General features: G+C 35.7%; 1 protein-coding gene across 1 annotated transcript in view; it reads right to left on the reverse strand.

Moving 5' to 3' along the window:
- UBR3 (ubiquitin protein ligase E3 component n-recognin 3) overlaps positions 1-23602 on the reverse strand; it is a 178567-nt gene that overhangs the window by 83004 nt on the left and 71961 nt on the right. Inside the window, exons 18-21 of the mRNA XM_032401120.1 lie at positions 12799-12932; positions 6688-6798; positions 1351-1563; positions 2-138 (exon numbers count right to left, since the gene is read on the reverse strand). Of these exons, the coding sequence (XP_032257011.1) occupies positions 2-138; positions 1351-1563; positions 6688-6798; positions 12799-12932 (595 nt within the window). The remainder of the gene's footprint in view (position 1; positions 139-1350; positions 1564-6687; positions 6799-12798; positions 12933-23602) is intronic.

Here is a 23602-nt window from a genome sequence, read left to right on the forward strand (position 1 = left end):
CCTAGCAACAGAATACATAAAGAGAAAATCATTGTCTGGTGAACCTGGGGTCTTGCTATAGTCTCTATATTTTTTCTGAGTGGTATTTTTGATATCTTTCATTACAGATTCCATTTCTTTACTTAAGTTGGTCTCTGACTGTAAAAAATGCAAACATACATATAAAGTTTATTCATATTCATTTTCTCTAATATAGTCTAACACTACAATGTTTATCATATGAATACATTAGGAAATTAAAGTTAAAAAGTTAAAACAGATGTACATGAGCTATCCACTATAAATACATTTAGTGCACAAAGATAAAACAGATCAAGAAATATCTTCTATTTTATCCTAATTCTATATTGTGATTGGTTAGCCTATAATCTAACCATGAACTAACCACACAAACCTATATTCTAAACAGATGAGTAGATGTCATTAATATTTTAGAACAGTTTTCATGTTTATAAACAATCTGACTTCATTTAAGTTCACTTCTCAAAGACTAATATTGATGTCCCTTGCTTTAAGCATATTTTAAACACATAAAAATTTGGATTTATAAAAGAAAAAAAACCACAGACTCTAAAATTAGTCTTCAACTGAGAAAAGAAATTGCAAAGAAATAAATCTTTGAGTAGCTTTTAACTACGAATTTCTGTTTCAAAAGTCAATAGTTTTCATAAATTTATTGCTTAAACTAGGTACAGCTATCACTTCTTTCTGTATCATACATCTATAATGAAGGTAAAATATTTAAATATTTAAATCAAATAAATAAATCCTACTGGATGGGATAAAAGATGGGTTCACTTACACCAAATCCCACAGTAAAATAGACTGACTTACAGTGAATGGTTCAATCAAGTATATGATAGTTTATCTGATACATACACACATGAAGTGTATGTAAATCTATAATTACACATATATAAAGTGTGTGTGTATACGTAAATGTATCATCTTAATCCTAATATACCTGATGAGCATATTTTTAAGTGATTAGCCTATGCTTTACATTGTAAGATACATATATATGTAATTTATTTGTTTGGCTTTGTTTTTAAAGATTTCAACATCTTAAAAGAGTCTAACCATATCTAAGCTTATAGGATTTCATGATCTGGAAGATGTATATTAAAAGTATAACAATTTGGACTAAGGAAAAGTATAGCCTTTGGTAATAATTTGTTCCATTATTCTCATTTTTGTTTTTAATAACCACAAACAGAAAAGAAAAACATCTAAAAGCAATTGCTTTTAAATGTTTAAAGGTCCAGAGTAATTTAGAAAGGAATGAAAATGAAAGGAATGAAAATGAGAGCTGAAAGCAGAGCTGAGTTTACCAGCATATTTTTGCCTTACACTGATGCTTACTGGGAAAGCTCCCGGCCGTCCCTGCAGCTCTTCCACTTCCTTTATGAGATCTTGTATGCTTTTGTTACTAGGACGTTGCCAAAGGTTACTTTCCACATTGCTCCCAGGATAACAAGGAAGAACACTGTTAGCAAACTGCCTACAGAGAGGACACGTGAATTCTCCTTTGTCCACTGAGAAGCCCTGAAGAACCTGGTCATTCTAAAAGATGAAATAAACATACAGATTTATAATGCACACCTTTAAAGAAAACAAAAAATTTACACCATTACATTTTATAGTAAACAAATGAACCATGCAAAAAAAAAAATCTCTAATATATGTCATACATAAAGTCTCTTGATGTAATGAGCACTGGGTGTTATATGCAACTGATGAATCACTAAGCTCTACCTCTGAAACTAATAATACACTATATATTAATTAATTGAATTTAAATTAAAAAAAAAAGAAAGAGGGGCGCCTGGGTGGCTCAGTCGTTAAGCGTCTGCCTTCAGCTCAGGTCATGATCCTAGGGTCCTGGGATCGAGCCCCACATCAGGCTCCCTGCTCTGTGGGAAGCCTGCTTCTCCCTCTCCCACTCCCCCTGCTTGTGTTCCCTCTCTCACTGTGTCTCTCTCTGTCAAATAAATAAATAAAATCTTTTAAAAAAACAAATAAATAAAAATAAAGAAATTTTAAAAAGATGTTACTTGAAGAAAAAAACATAAAGTCTCTCATTTGACTGTTGAAGCTTATCAAATCACTTCTTTGAACATGGCAATCATGCAACACTTATCACCAAGAACTGCTGAAGTATCTTCCCCTTCTCTTAGTATGAAACAGTCAAATAATGAGGCAATTGATGTGTAATATAGATTTAAGATAAAGAATAACTTAAAAAGTAGGCCACATTACAGTGGATCACCTTCCCCTTACCCCATGCCCCTGTTTCTATAATCTATAGGTGACCACTGGGCAGATTCTCTCAGTGCCCATGATCCTTGATGGAGAATAGACAACTTCTGAGACTAAATCAAGCCTAAAAAATGTGATGTGTCTTTGTCTAACTGCCAAACACAACTGACTGGACTTTATGCAGTGAATTTGTTTAGGTTTAATGGATAGGGGAAAGATTCAGTTAGGATACTCAGAATGTAAGTGTGATAGGAGGGGAATTAATTTAACACCCTTTCCTTCAGATGTTTCTGATAGAAGAGGAGAAAACAGAATTTTTTAAACACAGACACATAAGCATATGTGCCTAGGAGGAAATTCTTACTCATAAGAGACCGCTATACATGCTAACCAACCAGAGGACTTAACACAGGAATCCAGACTCTTACATTTGTTCCTTTCTTTTGCCTGACACCACCACACAGCCATTTTGCTCTTTTAGGCCATTACAACTGTGTAGTCTTAACCACTATATTGCTCTTTTTCCCAGCAGTCTCTTTCTTACTCTGCCACTAACCTAACGCTTTATCTCAAAATATGTTTTAATGCATTAATGTAAATGTATGAATGCTACAATATGAACATTATTACTAACAAGACAAAAATAATGAGAAAAAAAGGATACAAAGAGAAGAAAATGAATGTGCCTATGGTTACAAAGGTAATGACAATGTTAGGATGAATTCAAGTTTCCCCACTCTTAATTTAGTGCTCATTTCACTATATTTGGATCTCAAATACTTTGACTAAAAGAACCGAATTCTACTTTTTTTTTTTACTTTTTGACATTTATTTTTTTCAAGTTCTTAAAAATGTAACACCACATCTTCTTAAATCCAATTCTGCAAATATTTACTAAGCTCCTATCATGTGTCAAATGCTATGCCAGGTGATGCATAAAGATTTAAGGTACATCTTCACTTAAGGTACTAACAATATAGAAGCAAACAAAAATAAATTATAATAATAGTGTGAAAAATACAACAAAAAAGGCTTCTCAGAGAAGATTTGTGAGCTAAGTTTTAAAGATACACAAGAAGAGTGTATAGAAGGTTGGGGTAAGAGTCCCGATCATTGAAGGACATTCTATAAGCTCCCCTACAGCCTTAATTTTAAAGAATGCTAGATCCCCCTCCTTGCCTTGACTGAAACTAGGTTTTTTCTTGAAGCCTTCTCAGGTAGGCACTGCTCATTCTCCCACACCCCTCACACCTCAGTATTCTTCTCATCTCTAGTGCTGGCTTGAGATCTTTACTTTTGCATTCTCCCATCTTTGTGGCTCATGTCATTTAGGGATATCACCCTTTTCTTTCCTTTTTACTGTCATCCACTGCCCTCAATCACTGAAGACTTTGGTTTTCCTCACTGCTCCAAGTCCTACAACCCTCTTATGCTACTTCAGTGTATATAGGGACAATCTATCTTATATCTTAATCCATCAGCTCTTTGACCTCATTAGCTCCTATGGCACTGACCTCCACCCTACTCCAGTACCTGTTACCATGACCACCCCCTTATTCTAAAATGACCCCAAATTGTCCATATCTGAAAATATTAAATCCAAACAGCTTACAGTCTGACTGCCAACTCCTATCTCCTTTATCTTTTAGTTCCTCCCTTCTCCCCCAGTTTATCAAGCCTTTCCTATTCTGCCTACACACCATGATGTACCACCTCAAAAACTGTTTGGTCAATACTTCTCATTCCCCCTTCATATGTCCTTCCATCATACATACCCCATAAAACCTTCGTACAAAATTAATCCAGTGTATGACTTCTCCAATTCCGCACTCAAATTAAAAAACTGAAATAACTTCTTGTTACAAACTGTTTCCATCTCAATTAAGCCCTGAATACTTCCTGGCAATCTTTCTCCAACATCCTATGAAGAATTCTCTCACCCAATTCCAAAGTGGTTTTTCCAAACCACCTCCTCACTTCTCAAGTCCCTTCATCTACCCCAGCCTTGCTCCTTTTACGCTAGAAGCATAAAGCTACACCTCTACCTCAGAAAGAAGAGAGTCATGACAGTTCCTTCAGCTTTCTGTCTTCTTCCACTCCAGTATTTACTTAATAAATCCCATTAGTCCTTCCATCCACTTTCTTCCTTCTACTCTCTTTGCTAATTCTCCTAACTAGTCTTTCAATCATACTGTTGCCACCATGATCCACCTAATGTGAGACTCTTATTCCCAATCAAAATCTTTCACAATGACCACAATTATCTCTCACCTTGATTCCTTCCTCCTTCTTACACTGCACATGCCATCTCTCACCAAGTCCAGAAAGACCCTTTTTCTAAATATATTTCAAATCTCTAAGCTCTTCTCCATCTCCAGTGCGATGACTAAGCTCAAGCCACTATCACCTTGTACCTCCTAAATATGATCGCATTCTTTCTTACTCTACTGCAATCCCACAATAATCACCTACCATCTACACAACTGCCACAATGACCTTTCTGAAGATGTCATAACTCTGCTTAAAAGTCTTTAACGATTTTAACGGCTCTCTGTAAAGAACCTATCTAAATAAAGTTCAAATTCCTTACACGAACCACAAGGTCGTTTACAGTATGACCCCTAATTACTTTTCCAGTCTTATCTCTCATCACTCAAGCACCATATTTCATTAAATGTTCTGGCACTCGGCAGATGTTCCAATAAGACCTTGTGTATACCTCATAACACTTAACACATATACTGCAACTATCTATTTATTCTATCTCATGCAATGCATAGTAAACCCCTGGAAGGAAGGAATGTGTCTTATTCACTGTTGAATCCCCAATGTCTATCACAGTACCTGGAACACTGTAGACACTGAGTAAAATATTTGTTGAATGAATGATTGGAGATGTATGAAAAATGCATAATGTGCCTAAGGAACTATTAATTAGCTTATTAATGCTGAATTGATGAAAGATAAAGCTAAAGCAACAGGCAATCCCAGATCATGAAGTACCTTGACTACCATTCAGAGAAGAGTGAACTTTACCCCATCAGGAAGAATTCAGTAAAGTATTTTTAAGCCAACGACATATGTCATCAGATTTACATTTTAGAAAGATCAATGTAGTGAATAAATTAGACTTGGAGTAAGGAAGCTGATAAGAAAGCAACTGCAATAGTCAAGATTAGAGATGAAGCCATATACAAAAAGAAGAATAATGAAAGTAGAATATAGTCAAGTGAGATTTAAGAGACAGAGTAAGTAGAATTTACTAAGTGACTGAATATGAGAGGGAAGGATATGAAGGGAAAAGCAGGAATCCACTGCTTCTGAGCTAGGAATTGGGAAATAGAGAAGGCCATGCTTTTAAGAAGCTGAGCTGAGAAAAAGAGAAAAACTGCAGCTACAGGGGAATGCAAAGTCAAGGGAAGAAATTCAGAATGACAGGACCTGAGCATCTTTATGAATTGAAAAGAAAGGACAGAACAGGCAGAAAAACTGAAGATATAGAAGAAAAAGAGGTTACTTATAATAGATCAAGGCCCCTGAGGTGAAGAGGAGAAAGGAATACTAGAGCATCAACAGAAAAATTATTCCTGAACAGAAGAAGGAATACTACCTCAAAGAGTAGAAAAGAAAGGATTGGTTGGGATGCAGACTCATTTATCAGGGAATAAATAAGCAAAGTAAGAAGCTAAGCTTAGTATGTGACAGAAAGCCACAGTTTTCTTGGTGACAAAGGAAGAGAGAGAATCTGATGAGAGGAAAGGGATCTTGGAGTTTAGGTGAAGAACCTGGGATAGGGGAGGCAAAGCTTTGGAATAGCTACTGAAGACACTAGGAGAAGAAACTGATAAAAGATAGGTAAATGAATTGATAAGTAATATCTACAGTTGGTGACCCTAGTCTAAGCCACTATTATACAGGAAACCACAAATTTACAGATATACCACTTCACTTAGTTTTATGACTTTTCTGGCAGGGCTAGCTGCCTGGGTCTCAAATCAAGGCAGGAGGATTAAATGAATGCTATTCAGAGCAGAATAGACATAGTACAAAAAAGTGAGTCTAAGGAAGAACTAACGCTAGGAAAAATGCAAAGGATTAAAGGACTAGAGATCTCGATGTCAGAAACAAAACACACTAATGAGAATGAAAATAAGAGAATCTGAAGAATAATCATATAATAAAATGATATGGTAGGATATTAAAGCTTAATAATTCAGAGCTAGAGTAGCAAAGTCTAAAATTACTACCATGGATATCATATGCTGAAGTGAAATAAAAAAATGAAATCCCTAAAGTTGAAGAGGTCAAGGAACCACAAGGCTGCATAGTTCAAATGGCAATCGAAATCACCTAAGATGAACTGGGATTTATATGCTATAAAAATACTTAATACCTAGAAAGATATATACATCTTTAAATACAACTTACCCGTAATGATTCCATGTAAGATTTATGACAATCTATATGTAATGTGTGGCCACAGGTTTGTACATAAACACCTCCTTCCCAGCCAATTGATACTGCCAAGAGACAAGAACTCTTAAAAAAAAAAAAAAAAGACAAAATACAATTAATTTTAAAGAAACAGAAGCATATTTAAATATATCCACATAAACCTCTGAATGATTTCATATTGTTATACCAATGTGAACTTTATATTTTTGTGATATAAAGTTAACACCCGACTTGACAGTCATAAGGCAGTATCTTTAAATCTGAAATACCACAGTTTTAGCTTCCAAAAATCTAGGCTCATAATGAATGAGAGTAATTATAAATTACACTTTCTCCACCCCAAGAAAAATAAACTCTCAATATAGTTTAGTGTAAACTATTCTGCTGTTGATTATTTTACCTGTTCTATATGGTACTTAATCTCTCTGTGACATCTGACATTAACAACTTCTTTCTTTTCTTTTAATTCCAGTATAGTTAACACAGTGTTATATTAGTTTCAGGTATACAGTAATAGTGATTCAACAGTTCCATACATCACCCGGTGCTTATCACAAGTGCACATCTTAATTCCCATTATCTATTTCACCCATCACCCCACCCACCTCCCCACTGGTAACTATCAGTTCATTCTCTATAGTTCAGAGTCCATTTCTTATGTTGTCTCTCTCTCTTTCCTTTGCTCATTTGTTTTGTTCCTTAAATTTCACATAGGAGTGAAATCATATGGTATTTGTCTTTCTCTGACTGACTTATTTTGCTTAGCATTATACTCTCTAGCTTCATCCATGTTGTAAATGGCAACATTTCATTCTTTTTTATGGCTGAAAGGGTTAGTATCCAAAATACATAAAGAATTTATACAAATTAACACCCAAAAAACAAATAATCCATTTAAAAAATGGGCAGAAGACATGAACAGACACTTCTCCCAAGAATACATCCAGATGACCAACAGACACATGAAAAGATGCTCAACATGATTCATCATCAGGTAAATGCAAATCAAAACTACAGTGAGTTATCACCTCACACCTGTCAGAATGGCTAAAATCAAAAACACAAGAAACAACGAGTGTTGGCAAGAATGTGGAAAAAAAAGGAACCCTCGTGCACTATTGGTGGGAATGTGACAGTACAGCTGCTATGGAAAACAGTACAGAGGTTCCTCAAAAAGTTAAAAACAGAACTATCCTATGATCCAGTAACCACACTACTGGGTATATACACCCAAAATACAAAAGTCCTAATTCAAAGGGATACATGTGCCCCTATGTTTATAGAAGTATTATAATTATGGAAGCAGCCCAATTGTCCATCAATAGATGAATGGATAAAGATGTGTTTTATATATATATATATATATACGCACATCCACACAATGGAGTAACAACTTCTTTCTTAAAACGCCTACTTCCCCCTGGCTTCCATAATACTACTCTCTTTTGATTTTCCTCCGATCTCTTTAAACCATTTGGTTTAGGCTTCCTTTTAAGACTCTTTTTTCTTCACCTGCCCCTTCAATATTTATACTCCTCAAGGTTCTATTTTTTTGTGCTACTCTCTTCTTACTAAAACTGTTCTCCCTGAGTGATTTAATCAGTAAATTCAACTACCTTCCAAACTTGGATCGCTTGCCTCAGTGACAGATACAAATACTCAACTGCCAAGCAGAAATCTCTAGTTTGATGTCCCTCAGATAACATAAAAAAATGTGTCCTGGGGCGCCTGGGTGGCTCAGTTGGTTAAGCATCGCACTCTTGATTTTGGCTCAGGTCATGATCTTAGGGTCCTGAGATTAAGCCCATCAGGCTCCATGCTTAGCTGAGAGTCTACTTAAGATTCTCTCCCTCTGCCCCTTCCACTGCATGAGAGTGTGAGCTCTCTCTAAAATAAATAAATAAATAAAATCTTTTCTTTTTTCCCACAAATGTGGCATAAGTTTGTCATTTTTTTCCATGAATCTTTCTTTTCCTCTTGGTTTAAAAACTCCACAATCTATTTAGTCACCAAATCAGAAAACTAAGAGTCATTCTACATCACACTCTTTCTTTCACACCACAGTATTAGCTCCCAAACCACACAGATTCTATCTCCTAAATAACTTGTGATTTTGGCCCCTCCTCTTTGTTCCCACTACAACATTCATGTCTGTATCATTTGTTGTGGGGGAGTGGGTTCTTCAATAAATTCTCTCTTTTTTTTTTAAGATTTATTTATTTGAGAGACAGAGAAACCCCATGTACGAGCACGCAGGTGGGGTAGGGGAGGGGTGGGGAGGGAATGAAGGAGAGAGAGAATCCCAAGCAGACTCCCCGCTCAGCAGGGAGCCCAGATGGGGCTTGATCTCATAACTCTGAGATCATCACCTGAGCCAAAATCAAGAGCTGGTCACCTAACCAACAGAGCCACCCACGCACCTCTTCAATAAAGTTTCTTAACTGGTCTCCCTGACTCCCTGACTCCAATTTCTTCTCTGCATAATGCATCACCCTCCATACATTTTTCTAGGCTACAAATTTGGTCATAAGATAAGCCCAAAAGGTACCTTAACGTTTACAAAGGTTTAATATGCAATAAAGAAGGGACCCAGATTATATAAGCAACTACAATACCCTTTTGAAATCTGTTCTAAAAGTTAATTGCTTTTATCTCCTCTATCTCTTATATCTTCAACTTATTCTTCTCTCCTTCTCTACTAATTCCTTCCCTTTAACCTGTAAACAGGCTTAGACTTTTCCTCCTAAAATAATTTTCTTTGAATTTTCATTTGGCCTCTGTCAAACAACACTTGCGCCTGAACTTGAGTTTACCCTCTAGAGTCTGTAGTAAACAGATGGCCATGCCACAGCAATATTAGGAACAAAGTCTATCATAAGTGACAGCACTTGATGAAAGATTTGAAAGCCATTAAAACTGAGTACACCTTTAAACTTTATTTTTACATTGAAATGAAATGTTCACATTATAATGTAAGATAACCAAATAATCACAGTAAACAAAATTCCAATGTTAAATCAAGACTCTTCATGAGTAACTGAAAGTTGAAAATATTACATAGTGCAAAATGCCTTCCTAGCCAATTTAAAGATGTGTAACAGCACAAATCAAATACAGCAGGTGAGCTTGCTTCTATTGTTACAAATCAGAAAAGCAACAGAGACCTGCTTATCTCTGTTTTATGTTTTGGAGCCACTTGAAGTAGCAGCAGATTTAGGTCATTTTAGAATGGTTGGTAGTCAGCTAATAAACAAGCTGCTCTCTTGGCAATGTATTATAAAAACATAATTAATCTTTCTTTTTAATAAAGGCAGCTTTCAAAACTAAAATCAGGGGGCACCTGGGTGGTGCAGTCAGTTGAGCATCTGACTCTTGGTTTCAGCTCAGGTCATGATCTGAGGGTCTTGAGATCAGGCCCCCCACATCAGGCTCCACGCTCAGCATGGAGTCTGCTTGAGACTTACCCTCTCCCTCTGCCCCTTCTCCCCTTGCGCTCTCTCTCTCAAATAAATAAATAAATCTTTAAAAAAAAAAGCCAAACTAAAATCAGTACATCATTTGTCTATGTAACTGTTAGATGTCTTGTATGAATCAGATAGAATTTTAAAAAGGCAGGAAAACATTTACTAACACAAGACTAATATTTTAGAAAGACTTCAATGACGTGCCCACCACTGTGCTAAGAATTGCTTAATGCTGAATCCTCACAACCTCAATATTTATTAAAATCTTACAAAAAAGGAATGAAAAGTTTACCAAGATCACACAATTACAAATGGCAGAGCCCCAGTTCAAACCCAAGTCTACCTGACTCCAAAGCTCAGGTTCCCTCCCTACTGGGTCCTGTCTCTCATATATAATACTCCGAGTTTCAGCAGCAGTACTATCTTGCATGACTAAAATTCTATAGGTCAACTCGTAAAATGCATGCAACTGATGTGAAGAGAGCAGAGTCTACACAGTTCAATTCTGTAATCAAAATCAGTGCCTATTAATAGTAACTCTTCTGCTGTATACAGTCTGTCTGCCTACAAAACTCTGGTACTCTATACTAGAGTAATTCAGTAAAAAATCTAGTAAGCATCTACAACCCACACAGCACATGCTAGGCCCTGAGGGAACCATAAAACCAATGTAAGAACAGTCCTACACCTCTAGAGGTATACAGACCAGGGAGCAAGCCAGATATACATAAAATAACCACGATGAAAGTAAAGAAGTATTGTGTAAAAATATATATATTTAAGAATAAAATCCCACATCACTGACAGACACACAATAGAGATTCTTTTCAATTCAGATTTCAGTTCAGAGTTCTTACAAAAGAGATTTTCTTCTAGATATGAATAACTATTCCGGCTGCTTTAAGAAAGAGATACCATACTCTTTTTCTCCTTTATTAGATCTCCCCTTCCCTCAAACTTATTTTGCTCTTAAGTCCGGGTTATATTTTCATTGAATCAAGTTATTTTTTCTGTTTGGCTCTAGGATTCATCTCTACTCATCTACTCTAAAGTGATTCAAAATGACAAAATTAAAACCAGGATTATGGCAACAAAATAAAATCTAAATAAAGGTGGTAGTAAATTTCTGCAAAAGGAGAACTTAGCATGATTTCATCATTTTCTTCAAAATGAAGATATTTATTGGTCTATGATTAATAAAGTAATATATATATGCTGCAAAAAATTCAAAGAAACAATAGAGAATAAAGAAAAAAGTGTGAAAATGTGTACATGTGCATATGTATGCACACACACACACACACACACACACACAGAGGCTTCTTTTTACAAATAATAATAACTTCATTTTAAAGCCTCTGAAAATCTATGGAAGCATGGTCCTCATTACCTAATCCAAACTGCCTTATAAGGCCTACCTAACCTGAGCCCTTTGAAAAGGCTAGCTTGAATATTAAAAACTTCACTATACATTTATACTGACCTTTATAATGTGTAAAGTGATCTAAAGAGATTTTTAACCTGGTAGGTGACTGTATGAAAGACCACATGAGCCCTATTTTATAGCTGAGGAAATTGAATCCTAGACTTTATCTGGCAAGCTTACATTGCTAAGACCAAGCCCCAGTTTTCTCACCTGGAACTCTTTCTACTCTACACAATGCCTCCCTAACTAGAGCCATCATCTCCTCCAGAACCCGCCAGAACTCTTCTCCTCAGTCCAGACTACTGAACCACATTCTATTCTGATGTTCGTCATTACTAGGTCAGTTATTGTTTATTCTAATTAAGTATTTTGTCTTCCACTTCTCCTATTAGTTTCTTCCATTTAATCCAGTGCATTAAGGGCAAAAAGAATTATATTTGGAAATCTATCACAATATTCATCTCATACAGCTAACTAAAAATATTTCCCTATGTATTTTAACTATTTTAAGTTCTTATTACATGTGTACTTAATTCAAGATACAGCAGATCCAAAAAACAACAACAGGTAAAAGGAAACCCTGTTTGATAATCCACTGAGAAAATATTAAAAATGGTACAGAAATTTTACAAGGAAGTTAACAGTGCAAGTGCTACTAAATAAATAAAGTTGATCTTCCAAGACTTAGAACACCTGAGTGCTATTAGATAGAACCCCTAAGTGCAAGGAGTTGGGAAAAAATCTACCAAGCTCACAAGAAACCACAGAAGTCATGAATTAAATCTGCCCCTACTTTATATTTTTAAAACATCATAATAATAAAATATCAAAGCACATTTCTAAATCTTATTGTATATCTTTAAATGAAGGCAAAAGAAGGAGGCAAAATCTTCATAAAATATTCATGCCAAATCTAAAAGTTTTTATAGAGTGAATACTTATCATTCCATTGAACTGAATGTGTATATTTCACAATAAACAACATGTAAAACATAGGTATAACATTTATAATCTGAAATTTTTATTTATTAACAGATTTCCATTTCTTTACTATCCATATATTAACTTCTTTTCTAATAAACTTCAATATTCCAAATCAGAATGACATTTGATAGAAGAAAAAATATAAAACTCTAGAGAGAAGTAACCATCAATTTTACAGACAAAAATACTATATGATAAAAGGGTACTTACATCCTTAAAATAACGCTGTAATAATGAAAGTCTCACATCATGAACTGCTGCACATGTATCCCAAGGGTAAATCTGCTCCTCTTCAGTGATAGGCAATTTTTTTGGCTCAATGTTGTCACGGCACTGCCCCAAAACTACATTAACAATAAAAACAAGAGCTCATTAAATAACCAAACTGATTCAACATGATTCACCAAAAGTTGTTATTTATCACACAAGCTACCCTAATTTTCCTACTATTAGAATATTTTTTAAAGACCCCCAAAAAGTGATATTCTAGTTTCTTCTACAGAGTAAATAAAATATAACCAGGGTGCCTGGGTGGCTCAGTTGGTTAAGCCACCAGTTGGTTAAGTTAATTGGTTAAACCAATTCTTGGTTTCAGCTCAGGTCATGATCTCAGGGTTGTGAGACTGAGCCAACATCATGTTCCACGCTTAGTGTGGAGTTTGCTTGAGATTCTCTCTCTTTCTCTCTCCCTGTCCCTCTGCCCCTCCCCACCTGTCAAATAAATAAATAATTTTTTTTAAAGTAATGACAATATTTGGTTTTTTGAAATAACACTAAAATATTAGTATGATATTTGGGTGTATGGATGGATGGATGATCAACTGATCAATGGAGGATGAATGGTTTTCAAAATTTGTCCACTGAAAAAGCCTAGAAGTTATGATTCTCCAGTATCAATAAACTTCATTTCTAAATATACTATTTCTCACTAAAAGGAAACAGAGATCCTTGGAGAAAAACTGCACCCAGGGTTGGGGAAAAGTTCAAGGGGAGCCTGGAATGTAATAAAGAGCAAGAAGGTATTCAAACACAGAGGGGCCACATCATGAGGACCTGCAGGAGTTCTGATGGCCAAATTCGAGATAATTTGAGTATTGAAAAGAATAATAGTAACAGATAACACATGCATTGATTCAGGCAAGGAACATCAAGTAAAAGGGTGAAGTGTCAGAGTCTCAATGTATCATCCTAGAGATTACCTACCACCATAACCAAGCGATCAAACTTGGTTGGCATCAACAATAATGAGACAAACTGTCACTATGAGACTTCTAATGTGATGGAATGGGAAGGAACATCATTTATATAATGCCATTGTCAAAAATGTTTAACTTAAACCTAATAAGGAAATAATCACATGAATCCAGAAAATGAAATATTCTACAGAACAACTGACGTAGGCTCTTCAAAATGTTAAAAAAGGGCCTAGAGAAACTATTTTAGATTCAAGGAAACTAACAAGAAATGACAACTAAAGGGCGCCTGGGTGGCTCAGTCTGTTAAGTGTCTGCCTTTGGCTCAGGTCGTGTTCCCAGGGTCCTAGGATCAAGCGCCACACTGGGCTCCCTGCTCAGCAGAGCGTCTGCTTCTCCCTCTGACTCTCCCCTCCCCCCGTCCCTGGCTTGTGCTCTCTCTCTCTCTCAAATAAATAAATAAAATCTTAAAAAAAAAAAAATGACAACTAAATGCAATGCATGATCTTTTTCTTGAATCAAGAAAATGTCTGTTATAAAAAATATTATCAGGAGAATGTGAACATATTAGATTTTAATATTAAATTTCTTAGGTATAATAATATAGAAGAATATCCTTGTTCTTAGGAGATACATTCTTAAGTATTAGAAATAAAACATGACATCTGCCATTTTCTTCTAAAAAGTCCGTGTGCGTGTGCGTGTGTGTGTATAGATAAGAAAGGGAAAGAAAAACAAACATGGCAATATGTTAACAATTGTTGAGTGCAGGTAAAGAGTATTCTGTAGATATAAAACTTTCAAAATGAAAAGTTGGGAAAAGAGGTATATAGCAAGAGGGGAAAAAATAATACTGATTTTATAATTGTAAAATATCAAAGCACAAAAAAAGGGAGGGGGGGATATAAACATACAGTGCCATACATTACTATAAGACTCAGTAAGCATGGGAAGACCATTTTTCAGGAAGGAATATCAGGTATATGAATGTGGGCCCTAAGTTCTGAAGAGATTTACAGCAGCAGCAGAAAGAAGAAATAGAAGCAGGGAGATGCTAGGAACTAAAATAAAATTAGCTATAATGTATAACCCTCTTAATACATTGCTGGATTTGGCTTGCTAAGATTTTGTTGAGGATTTCTGCATCTATATTCCTAAGAGATACTAGGTCTATCATTTTCTTCTCTTATGATGTTTTTATGTGGCTTTGGTAAGTAAGGCTGTTAATATAGAATGAGTTAGGAAGTATTCCCTCTTTTTTTTTTTTAAAGTTTGAGGAGGACTGACGTTAATTCTTTAAATGTTTGGTAGCATCATGAGTGAAGCTTTCTGGTCCTGGGCCTTTATTTGTTGAGAAGTTTTTGATTACTGATTCACTCTCTTTAACTGCTTAATGCCTGTTCAAACTTTGTTTCTTCTTGAGTCAGTTTTGGTAGTTTGTGTTTCTAGGAATTTATCCATTTCATCTAGGATATCAAATTCATTGACATAAAATTGTTCATAATATTCTTTTATAGTCTTTTATTTCTTTAAGGACTGTGGTGATGTTCACACTTTCATTTCTGGTTTTAGTGATTTGTGTGTTTTTTTATTCTTGGCCAGTCAAGTTGTAAAACTGTCAATTTTGATGATATTTTCAAGAAACCAACTTTTGCTGACTCTTTCTACTGCTTTCCTATCCTCTATTTCATTTATCTATGCTCTAATCTTTATTATTTCTTTCCATCTGCTAGCTTTGGGTTTAGCTTGCTTTTCTTTCTCTAGTTCCTTAAAGTGTAAAGTTAGGTTACTGATTTGGGATCTTTGTTTTTAATGTAAACATTTACAGCTATAAATTTCCTTCTGTGCACTATTTTCCCACAGTGGTTTGGTTTGTTTTTTTTTTGCAGTTTTTTTTTTATTTTATTATATTATGTTAATCACCATACATTACATCATTAGTTTTTGATGTAGTGTTCCATGATTCATTATTTGCATATAACACCCAGTGCTCCATGCAGAACGTGCCCTCTTTAATACCCATCACCAGGCTAACCCATCCTGCCACCCCCCTCCCCTCTAGAACCCTCAGTTTGTTTCTCAGAGTCCATAGTCTCTCATGGTTCGTCTCCCCTATTTTCCCATAGGTTTTGGTATGTTGTGTTTTCTTTTCATTTATTTCAAAGTATCTTCTAATTTCACTTGTAATCTCTTCTTGGACCCAGTAGTTGTTTAAGAATGTATTATTTTAATTTCCACCTATTTGGAATTTTACAGTTTTCCCTCGGTTACTGATTTCTAGTTTCATTCCACTGTGATCAAAGAGGATACTCTGGATGATTTCAATCTTTTTAAATATATTATGACTTCTTTTGTGACCTAATACATAATCTATCTTGGAGAATGTTCCATGTAAATTGAGAAAAATGTGTATTCTACTCTTGTTGGATAAAGCGTTCTATGTAAGTTGGTTAGATCGAACTGTTTTATACTGTTGTTAAAATGGTTTGTTTTTGTTTTTGTTTAATTTAGAGAGGGAGGGAGAGAGAGGTAGGGGAAAAAGGCAGAGGAAGAGGGAGAAAGAGATTCCCAAGCAGGCTCCACACTCAGTATGAGCCCAACATGGGTCTCGATCTCACAGCCCTGAGATCCCACAACCCTGAGATCATGACCTGAGCCAAAATCAAGAGTTAGGAGGCTTAAACGACTGAGCCACCCAGGTACTGCTGAAGTGTTTTCTTTTTTTGATCTTCTGTTTAGTTGTTCTATCCATTATTTAAGATGGGGCACTGAAGTCTCAACTATTATTATAAAACTACTTCTCCCTCTAATTCTATCAATTTTTGCTTCATATATTTTGGGTTTTTGCTGTTTGGTATTTTTTTTTAAGATTATTTATTTATTTTGAGAGAGAGAGAGCATGAGAAGGAGGGGCAGAGGGAGAGGGAAAGAGAATCCCAAACAGATTCTGCACTGAGCACAGAGCCTGACAAGGGGCTCAATTTCACAACCCTGAGATCATGACCTGAGATCACGACCTAAGCCAAAACCAAGAGTCAGATGCTTAACCGACTGCATCACCCAGGTGCCCCTCTTTTGTATGTATTACACCTTTAAAAAAAAAAGACTATTTATTTGAGAGAGAGACAGAGAGAATAAGCAAGGGCAGTGCAGAGGGAGAGGGAGAAGCAGACTCCCGGCTGAGTGGCAGAGGCTCGATCCCAGACTCTGAGATTATGACCTAAGCCAAAGTCAGACACTTAACCAACTGAGCCACCCAGGCACCCCTGGTATGTATTATATTTATAACTGTTATATCTTCTTGATGGAGTGACTCATTTATCAATATATAATGTCCTTTTTGCTCTTGTGACAACGTTTTGCTTAAAATCTATTGTGTCTGATATTAGCATAGCCATCCCAGCTCTCTGTTGTTTCTATTTGCATGGAATACTTTTTCTCATCCATTTTCAACCTATCTGTGTCTTTGGATCTAAAATGTCTCCTATAGACAGCATATTCATGTTTTTTAGTCTATTCTGTCAGTCTCTTTTAATTGGAGAGTTTAATGCATTTATATTTCAAATAATTACTGATTTAGAAGGACTTAATTCTGCTTTTTGCTTTTTATTTCTGTATGTTCCTCAGTTTGTTTATTACCACTTTCTATTGTGATTAACTGAATATTCCAGTTTACCATATTGATTCCCCTTCTCGTTTCTTTTCTTTTTTAGTTTTTTCTTAGTTACCCATTAACTTTCTAACAGTCAAGTTGGAAACATTAATATCAACTTCCAATAGTATACAAAAATTCTGCTCCTTTACAGCTCCATCTCCCCTCCTTGCCCTTCATGTTTTTAATCTGACTCTCTGCATTTTTCTATAAGAACAATGATATTTGGTTTAAAAAATCTCAATCTGCAGGTCTTCCCAGATTCAGTTCCTTCTTATTACATGTTTTTTGTTTACTACATATGTTTTTTAAAGCACTAAGACTAAAACACTGACTTTCTTAAGTTTTGCAAAGACTGTGGTTATTAATAAAATGTAAAAGATTATATAACATCGTATTCAATGGACAACTGAAGCTCCCCAAGTCAATAATATTTACAACAGGCATTCTGCACAATAGTGAGACAACACGTAAAGCAATACCTTTAGAACTTTATAGAACTGCTATAAAGGCCCTTAACTTCTTAACTTAAGCAGTGTTTTGAAGGGTTCCTAATCAAGAGTCTATAATTCAGCACAACTCAAACATTAGACTAAAGGGAGAAATCATGGGACTTTTCTTCAATGCATGGTTTCAAGTCAGGCCAGTAAAGGGTCAGTGGCTATAAAAAAGGTCTAGAGCAATAAGCACAACTAGCGCCCAGACTGTGGTCTCTAAATATCATTTCCCAATAAAAGAAACTAAGGCTTCTTAGAGAAATGGCTGGTTTCTGGGCCAGAAATATCAAGGTATAACTTGACATGCCAGAAAATATAAACTCCCAAGTCTATAAGTTTTATGTCAAAAGAACTGAGGAAGTAACTTGAAGAGGCTCCCACTGAACAAAGATGTAAGAATGTGATCATCAACAAGAAACTAACTGCAACAGATCATCAGATCACAATGATACAAAAAGTACTAATTAATTATTTGGGGAAGGTGCTAAAGAACCACTACCTCAATACTTTGAGCACTACTAAATAAAGGGAAAGAATATGGTATTTATCCTGTCTTTCATGTATAATTTATACATCAGAGTAACCAAAATAGTTGATGAAGTAAAATATCTTTTATAGAAGTATTTCAGGTAATAAACAAACAAAAAATGAAAGATTCGTGATCTCTGATGAACTGATGAATCCAGGCAATAATCATCATTCACCGCTAGTATCTCAAACAGACAGAAAACAGAGTGGACAGAGGAACAAGTTAAACATCATGGGGATATATTCAGCAAAATCCGAAATGTTCTTCAACGATCTAATTTCTTCAAAAAAGTATAATGTATGGGAGTAGGACGGCCCCTACTTGGGAGAAGGGAGGAGGAAGAGGGGAGATGAAAAGGGAACCAATTAAAAGACTACAAGGAGACCCCTAACTATAAATTAATCAAATAAATTAAATAAGAAACAACTGGGGAATTTTGAACACTGACTAGGTATTTTACTATACTGAGGAACTAATTTACTTATGAGTGACTGTGGTTGTGTTTAAAAAACAAGAACTTTCTTTTTAACTGAAACAGTGAAATATGTATAGATGAAATGAAATGATGTCTGGAATGTGCTTCATTATAATTTGGGGCATGGTGGGAAATAAATAAGATTAGCCCAAGTTAGTGACTATTGAAGACTGATGGAGACATGGAAGTTCATTTCACTTGTCTCTTTACTTCATTATGTGGTTAAAATATTCCATATTCATATTCACCATGATCAAGTGGGATTTATTCCTGGGCTGCAAGGGTGGTTCAATATCTACAAAACAGTCAATGTGATATACCACATTAATAAAAGAAAGGATAACCATATGATTCTCTCAATAGATACAGAAAAAGCACCTGACAAAATACAGCATCCATTCTTGATAAAAACCCTCAACTAAATAGGGATAGAGGGAACATACCTAAATATCATAAAGGCCATATACAAAAAAGCCACAGCTAATATCCTCAATGGGGAAAAACTGAGAGCTTTTCCTCTACAATCAGGAACAAAACAGCAATGTCCACTCTCTCCATTGTTATTTAACATAGTACTGAAAGTCCTAGCCTCAGCAATAAGACAACAAAAAGAAATAAGAGGCATCCAAACAGGCAGGGGAGAAATCAAACTTTCACTATTGGCAGATGACATGATACTCTATGTAGAAAACCCGAAAGACTCCACCAAAAAATTGCTAGAACTGAAACACGAATTTAGCAAAGTTGCAGGATACAAAATCAACATAAAGAAATTCGTTGCATTTGTGTACACCAATAATGAAGCAGCAGAAAGAGAAATCAAGGAATCGATCCCAATATAATTGCACCAAAAACCATAACCTACCTAGGAATAAACCTAACCAAAGAGGTAAAAGATCTGTACTCTGAAAAATATAGAACACTTATGAAAGAAATTGAAGAGGACACAAAGAAATGAAAAAAACATTCCATACTCATGGATTGGAAGAACAAATACTGTTAAAATGTCTATACTACCCAAAGCAGTCTACATATTTAATACAATCCCTATCAAAATACCAACAGCACTTTTCACATACCTAGAACAAACAATCCTAAAATTTGTATGGAACCACAAAAGACCCCAAATAGCCAAAGCAATCTTTAAAAAGAAAAGCAAAGCTGGAGGCACCACAATTCTGGACTTCAAGCTATATTACAAAGCGGTAACCATCAAGATAGTATGATACTGGCACAAAAACAGGCACATAGATCAATAGAACAGAATAGAAAACCCAGAAATGGACCCATAACTATATAGTCAACTAATCTTTGACAAAGCAGGAAAGAACACCCAATGGAAAAAAGACAGTCTTTTCAACAAATGGTGTCGGAAAAGCTGAAGAGCAACATGCAAAAGAATGAAACTGGACCACTTTCTTACACCGTCCACAAAAATAAATTCAAAATAGATTAAAGACCTAAATGTGAGACCTGAAACCATAAAAATCCTAGAGGAAAACACAGGCAGTAACCTCTTCAACATCTGCTGTAGCAACTTCCTACTAGACATATCTCCTATGGCAAGCGAAACAAAAGCAAAAATGACCTCAACAATATAAAAAGCTTCTGCATAGCAAAGGAAACAATCAACAAAACTAAAAGGCAACTGATGGAATGGGAGAAGTTATTTGCAAATCACATCTGATAAATATCCAAAATCTATAAAGCACTTATCAAATTCAACACCCAAAAAAACAAATAATCCAGTTAAGAAACGGGAAGAAGAATGAAGAGACATTTTCTCAAAGAAGACGTATATATAGATGGCCAACAGATACGTGGGAAGATGCTCAACATCACTCATCATTAGGGAAATGCAAATCAAAACTACAATGAGATATCACCTCACACCTGTGAGAATGGCTAAAATTAACAGCACAGGAAACAACAGGTGTTGGTGAGGATGCAGAGAAAGGAGAACCTTCTTACACTGTTGGTGGGAATGCAAACTGATGCAGCCACTCTGGAAAAAAGTATGGAGGGTCCTCAAAAAGTTAAAAATAGAACTACCCTATGACCCAGGAATTACACTACTAGGTATTTACTCAAAGGATACAAAAATACTAATTCAAAGGGACACATGTTTATGGCAGCATTATCAATAATACCCAAATTATGGAAAGAGCCCAAATGTCTGATGAATGGATAAAGAAGATGTGGTGTGTGTGTGTGTGTTATAACACACACAATAGAATATTACTCGGCCTTCAAAAAGAATGAAATCTTGCCATTTGCAACAACATGGATAGAGCCAGAGTGTATTATGTTAAGAGAAACAGGTTAGAGAAAGACAAATACCATATGATTTCACTTATATGTGGAATTTAAGAGACAAAACAGATGAACACAGGGAAAGGGGGGAAAAAGAGAGGCAAACCATAAGAGACTCTTAACTACAGAGAACAAACTGAGAGTTGATGGAGGGGAGTTGGGTGGGAGATGGGCTAAATGCATGATGGTTTTGTTTTGATGAGCAATGGGTGTTATATGTAAGTGGTGAATCATTTAATTCTACTCCTGAAACTAATATTACACTATATGTTAACTAACTAGAATTTAAATAAAAACTTGAAACAAAAAATAAATAAAATAAAATGTTCCATATTCAAACTTAAAAAGATAAAAGAAAAAGAGAAGGGACAGTTCAAAATAAAGAAAGATGTCAGAAGTGGGGTGCCTGGGTGGCTCAGTCGTTAAGTGTCTGCCTTTGGCTCAGATCATTATCCCAAGGTCCTGGGATCGAGCCCCTCATCAGGCACCCTGCTCGGCAGGAAGCCTGCTTCTCCCTCTCCCACTCCCCCTGCTTGTGTTCCCTCTCTCGCTGTTTCTCTCTGTGTCAAATAAATAAATAAAATCTTTAAAAAAAAAAAAAGAAAGAAAAGAAAGATGTCAGAAGTAAGGAAAATGTAGAGAGGGGTAAAATGCAAGATGTCAGTAGGTGTGTGAGGCTCAGAAAGAAAGTAAGGAAACAGCCAGAGATTTCACCTGCTACAGTTCCCAATTAAAATCACTCTTTAGAGATCTAATGCTTTTTCATGTTAGTTTCTTATTCATTTCCTTCTATCTATAAAAGATAAAAGAGCTACAATATAGTGGAATTATCTAATTTTAACAAGCTTAGCTAGTGTACAAAATTGTGAAAAGGAGTTAAATGAAGTGACAATTTGGTCAAAGCAACTTTAAAAATATAAAATAATAAATAAATAAATAAAGATTAAAACAACAAAAACAAAATCTCTGCCCTAATGAGGGCGGAGATTTTGTTTTGCTTTGTTTCATACTATGACAGTATCTGGCACCTAGGTTCCCAATAAATATATGTGGAACGAATGAATGAAGGCATAAATAAAACATTACACTGATGATTATAAAGTATTTGGTGAAGAAGTTATAAAAAGTTAAGTGGCTGGGGCGCCTGGGTGGCTCAGTTGTTAAGCGTCTGCCTTCAGCTCAGGTCATGATCCCGGAGTCCTAGGATCAAGTCCCCCATCAGGCTCCCTGCTCAGCATTCCCCCTGCTTGAGTTCCCTCTCTAGCTGTCTCTCTCTCTGTCAAATAAATAAATAAAATCTTTAAAAAAAAAAAAAGAGTTAAGTGGCAAAAATCTAATAGGTTAGTTTTGTCACAGTAGTAGAAAATAGAAATAGCTACAAAACTAGTCAGTCAATACTCCCACACATTTCCTTTTTATTTTTTTAAAGATTTATTTATTGGACAGAGACAAAGCATGCACGGTGGGACGGGAGGGTGGCGCAGAGGGAGAAGGGGAAAGCAGACTCCCCACTGAGCATAGGGCTTGATCTCATGACCCGAGCCAAAATCAAGAGTCGGACACTTAACCCACTGAGCCACCCAGGTACCCCACACATTTCCTTTTTAGGCATTTCTCGTGACAGCTCTACCCCAATGTCCTATTCAAATGGGGTTTCCCAAATCAATTTTATTTTTAAGCAAGAAAAGTAACAAGAGGAGAAACTAATTTACCAGGCATCATATTAGATCCTTTTGCCTATATTACATTACTTAACCAACACAACAATCCTCTGAAGTCAATATTATCTCTATAGTTAAAAGAAAGCAACAAACTTGGCCAGATTATGTCAAGCAATACCTGTATTTGAACTCAGGGGACGCATATCTCTTTCCACTTCACTATACTAATTCAGAGAATAAACACCCTAGAAAAAAATGCTCAGGAGAAATGTGTAAGAATTTTATTTTCTTTTTGCTTCACACAAACTCCTGTTAAAAATGGACTGAATTCAAAAAAAAGAAAATGGATTGAATTCAATGGGACTAGAGTGTGTAAGGGTTATCACATCTTAAAATACTTTAGCATGGGAAAGGATAGAGAACATTCAGACAAATCCTTCAAAAATTTTTCAAAAAAAATTTTTAGGGGCACCTGGGTAGCTCAGTCGCTTAAATGTCTGACTCTTGATTTCAGTTCAGGTCATGATCTCAGGGTGGTGAGATGGAGCCCCATGTCAGGCTCCCCACTCAGTGCAGAGTCTGCTTGAGATTCTCTCCTTCTCCCTCTGCCCCTCCCCCTGCTCATGTGTATGCGCTCTCTAAAATAAATAAAATTAAAAAAAATTTTTTTAAATTTCATTGGCAAAGGTATCAT

This window comes from Phoca vitulina, unplaced genomic scaffold (genome assembly GCF_004348235.1).
Source record: "Phoca vitulina isolate PV1807 unplaced genomic scaffold, GSC_HSeal_1.0 scaffold1, whole genome shotgun sequence".
Taxonomy (NCBI): Eukaryota; Metazoa; Chordata; class Mammalia; order Carnivora; family Phocidae; genus Phoca; species Phoca vitulina.